The following is a 5,151-nucleotide window of genomic DNA, read 5'->3' as shown; positions in this document are numbered from 1 at the left end:
GAGGGGTGGGGATGTGCACGAGGGGAGGGGATGTGCACGGGGGGAGGGGACGCACACGGGGGTCTCAGCCACTGTAACCCCTCATTGCCACCCCGCAGAGCACCAAGGGCACGCCGGTGTTCACCCTCCTGCGAGACCCCTACATCCTGGTGGCTGCAGGTAAAGGGGGTCGTGAGCACACACCGCACCCCGCTTCGTGCTCCTGCCTCTCCCGATTGCACACATTTCCTCGTGCCTGCTTGAACCAGCAGCAGAAAGGGGCTAAACTGGAGCATTTCTCCCTTTTCTCCCCGCCAGGAGCCCTCTGCTTCTCCAACATGGGGGTGGCCATGCTGGAGCCCACCCTGCCCATCTGGATGATGCAAACCATGTGCTCCCCGAAATGGCAGCTAGGTGGGTGCCACGCTTTGCAGCCTTCCCTCCTCAGCTTGATATTGTTTAGGCAGAACTGGTCCTGCTCTGGCACAGCGAGATGGATTGAATAATCTGCTGCATCATTCTAAAAAAGAGGAAAACATAAATCCTCACCCGCGCAGAGCGAGCGATCCCAGGCTGTGTGTTGCTCCAATTTCAGCTGGAAATGTCCTTAGTGGCAGCTATACAATGTGCTTTTCTCTATTATTGAAAAAATTGTATAGAATCAGGCTCCCCACAAGAGCAATAACGACGGAAGAAAGGCTGTTGCGTGCCCGGGAAGCCTGTCGAATCCCATCTTCTGCTGGGCAGATAATGGTGTCGTGCTGGGCTGAAATCGCAGCAGCCAGATGGGTTTGGTGGAGGCAGCTCCCAGTAAAACAAGGTCATTGAGAGAGTCCCGGGCAGGACAGGATGGTATGTGCAATTACCAGCTGCCTCGAAAATGTGATACGGAGATAACACTGCCTGTGTGTGCTACAGAAATAAAAACTAATTGTTATAAAAGCCAGTTGGCTGGGGAATGACCCGCGGGGTGCCCCAGGCTACACTCAGCTCCCAAATTGAATTGCAGCTGGGAGCAGGAGGGCTGAGATAGCTCCTAATCCAGTTATCCTCCGGTCAGGCGGGAGCATTCCTCCCGATAAGAGCCTGCGACGCTTCTCATGAGCAAGCGATTGAGCGAGGATGGGCGAGGGTAAAGCAGCGTCCCCAGGCTGCTGGCGGCAATGTCACCGGCTCAGAAATGCACCAAGGGCTGCCCCTGTCACCCCTGAACTCACAGGGAACCTTTGAGGGGACTTAGAAGGACCCAGAGGTCAGCAGGCATCAAAGAAATTCCCAAATATATTCACTGGATGTTCAGGTGCCTGAGATTTGAGAGCAGTTTGGATTCAGACACAATTTGACGGCCAGCCACCCACCTCCCCAGCCACTACGAACTCAAGGGGCTTCTCGATTTGTACGCTTCAGTTTGCCCACTCCCATCCATCTGGGGAAAAAAAAAACATAAGAGCTTGGAGTAAACCTGCAGGATTAACCGTGTTCTGTAGCTGTTAGAGAGAGAAAATGAACCATCAATCAGTGTGTCTCAATAAGGAAGTTGTCTTAGTGCAGCAGAGCTGATGGGTTTTATTTATAGTCGTCGGGAGAGTATATTAAAAACAAACAGCTGGTTAATCAGCAAACAGCGCAAATATTTAATTTTAACTTCATCATAATCTCCAGGCTTTTTACTTCAGCAGTTATTTTATTCCTCTCTATTTAGTAAGGGAAAAGCAGAAGGCAAGGGGAGAAAGGTGGAAGAATGACAGGAGAGAAGGACGAGCTCAGAAAGGGACAGGGGACAGAACCAGTTCTGCATTTAGCACAAGATCATTCACCCCGATCTTGTGGGTGAATCACTGTGCCTCAGTTTCCCCCCATCAATAAGAAAATCCCCTGTATTTCCCTGGAGGTGAATTCTTCTCTCTCTCTCCCGTCCAGGGATGGGAGAAAGGTGGAAGAATGACAGGAGAGAAGGACGAGCTCAGAAAGGGACAGGGGACAGAACCAGTTCTGCATTTAGCACAAGATCATTCACCCCGATCTTGTGGGTGAATCACTGTGCCTCAGTTTCCCCCCATCAATAAGAAAATCCCCTGTATTTCCCTGGAGGTGAATTCTTCTCTCTCTCTCCCGTCCAGGGATGGCATTCCTCCCTGCCAGCATCTCCTACCTCATCGGCACCAACCTCTTCGGGATCCTGGGCACCAAAATGGGCCGGTGAGTGGAGCATCAGCCCAGCCCTGTGCTCTCGGTGCGAATTCTGCTCGTGGTGCTGTGCACAGAGACCACCCGCCCTCTCCTAACCGTGCCCTCGTTGCAGGTGGCTGTGCTCCCTGGTCGGCATGGCTGTGGTGGGGGTCAGTCTCCTCTGCGTAAGTAGCACCGTTCCCGGCCCCGTCTGCGGGAGGACCAGGGGGTGCAGTGCGGGCAATCGCACCGGGATGGGGTTACATGCCCGGCCGCCGGTGGATGCTCAGTATGTCCCCTCTCCTCTCAAAGGTGCCTCTGGCCAGAGATATTTACGGGCTGATCGGCCCCAACGGTGGGCTTGGCTTTGCCATAGGTAAGCTGTGGGTGTTCGGGCTGTACAGCGCAGCTCAAACGCTGCTCTCGGAGCCGGCGACAGCTGATCGGGTCCCTCTTCCTCCGGGCAGGAATGGTGGACTCCTCCATGATGCCCATCATGGGTTACCTCGTGGACCTTCGCCACACCTCCGTCTACGGCAACGTCTACGCCATAGCGGACGTTGCCTTCTGCATGGGCTTCGCGATCGGTAGGGACGAGCCCTCACCCGTGGGATGATGCACTCTGTGTATACCTCACCCCGTTTATCGCTCCCTCTCCTCCAACCAGCCTTCCCTGCGAGCGACTGCTGAGTGTGCAGCCCAGGCAGCGTAGATCCACAGACTCCCTCCAAACTGGAAGGGCACCTCGTGCTCTCCGCCATCTCAGCCTGTTTTAATTTTTAAATTTGCAGGTCCGTCCACAGCCGGTGCGATTGTACGAGCTGTGGGGTTCCCCTGGCTGATGATCATCATTGGAGTTATCAATATCGCTTACGCTCCTCTCTGTTGGTACCTGCGCAACCCTCCCGCTAAAGAGGAGAAGATTGTGAGTTCATTCCCCTAAAGGAGAGGAGATCGATCATCCGGAGATTTAGGGGGAGGGATAAGAATAAATTTGCCAGGGATTATGTCTTCCCTTTTGGGCTCTCCTCAAAAAAGGGACAAAAAACCTCAGACAATAAAACCAGCAAAGCCTGGAGCTATGGTCCTCTCCCTAACTCACACTTTGTATTCCCTGGGCAAAAGTTTGGCTGTCTGTAAAAGTGTCAATGCTCCCGTTAACTATTCAAATTAAACACCATTTTCACTAAAACATGATTTCTTCTCTCCTTTACCCAGGCAATCTTAAGCCAGGAGTGCCCCATGCAAACCAAAAGCTACACAGCTCAGAAAACCCTGCGCGATTTCCCTCTCACAGATGAGAGCGACGTCGAGGCAGAAAATGCGGAATAGCAAGCGCAAGGATGCGTGCTCTGGTTTGAACCTGTCCGGTGTTTACAGAACATGGATGTATCAGCACCCAGCCTCCCCCAAGACTCCTGGATGCAGGATGGACACAGGTCCTATCGTTGCCTCGTTCTCTTGGCCGTGCAGCTCCCAGCAGGGGATGCAGACCCAGGATTTGGAGGCTCTGTCGATTTAGTTAAGCCACCCACTCGCTGTGTGACTTCTAGGCAAGTTACCCAAACTCACTGCACCTCATTTGTAAAAAAAAAAAAAGCTACAAGATGAGGAGAATCGTATCACCCTCTCCTGCAGCACAGGATTGTCTCAGGCAGAGCCTGCCCACGCAGCAGGGGATAACACCAACATCTCCCCCAGATGAGTCCAGTAGCATTTGTTAATTTCTTTGAAGCCCCTACTGTTCTTGAAAGAAAATCACTGGAGAAAATGAAATCAGCAGCATGAGCTTTGGGAGATTTCTTTCTCCAGAGTCCTGCTATGATCCCCAGCAGGAAACCCTCCTGCAACAACTGGGCACCATCCAGCTGCATCACCGCCTGTCGGGTGATGAGGATGTCACTGTAGGGCTCACGTGCTCCTCTGAAGGCAATTTAACAAAAAATATTCACCGCTGTCTCAGTATAGCTTTGTGTGTCGTGCTCTTTATGTGCTGCTTATGGCTGCTTGTGTGTCTCTTCCACCATCCATTAAATGAATTCATTTATTTGAAGACCTTTAAGAAGTTCAAGTAAAAATCAGGCTGAGTGGAGGCTTAGACTCTTTGACACAAACTCAGCCAACAAAGCTGGTTGGATCCTAAGTGATTCTAAGTGACCAACAGGCACTTTAAACCCCCGGTTCCGCTGTTGGCAGTTTACAGGAACTCATTTCCGCCTGGAACAGGCCGTTGTGTAACACGCAGACGTTCCACTTGCCTGCAAGAGCAGACGATTCACTGCGCTGGAGCCCCACCAGCACAGCACAGATGCGCTCACCAGCAGGGAAACAGGAGGATAATAACAATTCATCGAGATTTGGTAGCTTGTGACTCATTACCAAAGGTCATAAACGGCCATTGTCAGGCAACCCCACATCCACGGCGGGCACGTTGCCCCTCGCTTTGCACATACAAGATGAAATTACATTTCTTAGGCTGACTGGAAATGACTAATGCAAAGCCTGTTCTCAAAAAACAGTTATTTTTATCTTCCACCTGTTTCCCTGCTTTGCCAAGAATAAAAGGAAAAATGCGTTTGCTTTCTGCGATGGAAGGGAAAAAAAGTGAGCTGCTCTATTTAGGGATCTATTCACACCTCCACGGTGCACCTCCCAGTTAAATATTAACTCCATTAACTCCAAACCCCTCTGCGTGTCCCGTTGCTCTGGAAACCCACCCCCGGGAGCATCCCGAAGGCAGACGAGCCCCCGTGGGCTCCCAGCCAGCCCACCCCAGGGACCTCACCGGCAGCGCTGCCCCAGCCGCAGCCCAAGGCAGAGGCTCTCCTCCGGCACCCGCAGCTCAGGCTCTCTAATTAATTAATTAGTTGCAGCGCCAATCACATTGATGGAGTTTCTCTGCCGAGTGAAGAATTAAGTTCTAATCTTCGCATCAAATGATTTTATTTAATTACCCACCTGCTGAAAAAAAAATAAAAATCTAGTTCTTAAGCGCGTGAACAG

General features: G+C 51.8%; 1 protein-coding gene across 1 annotated transcript; it reads left to right on the top strand.

Annotated features, from left to right (window-relative positions):
* Positions 1-80: 80 nt before the first annotated feature.
* LOC104466169 (chromaffin granule amine transporter-like) lies at positions 81-3,480 on the top strand (the record flags this gene model as incomplete). The annotated part of the gene is made up of 8 exons (XM_010079508.1): positions 81-159; positions 298-393; positions 2,100-2,178; positions 2,282-2,333; positions 2,461-2,524; positions 2,616-2,735; positions 2,940-3,073; positions 3,367-3,480. Coding segments are annotated over 8 exons (738 nt in total), but the record flags the coding sequence as incomplete, so codon positions are not given.
* Positions 3,481-5,151: the final 1,671 nt, after the last annotated feature.

This window comes from Pterocles gutturalis, unplaced genomic scaffold (genome assembly GCF_000699245.1).
Source record: "Pterocles gutturalis isolate BGI_N339 unplaced genomic scaffold, ASM69924v1 scaffold9259, whole genome shotgun sequence".
In the NCBI taxonomy this organism is placed as follows: Eukaryota; Metazoa; Chordata; class Aves; order Pterocliformes; family Pteroclidae; genus Pterocles; species Pterocles gutturalis.
The sequence above is the reverse complement of the archived record's forward strand: the minus strand, read 5'-3'. Positions and strand labels throughout refer to the sequence as shown.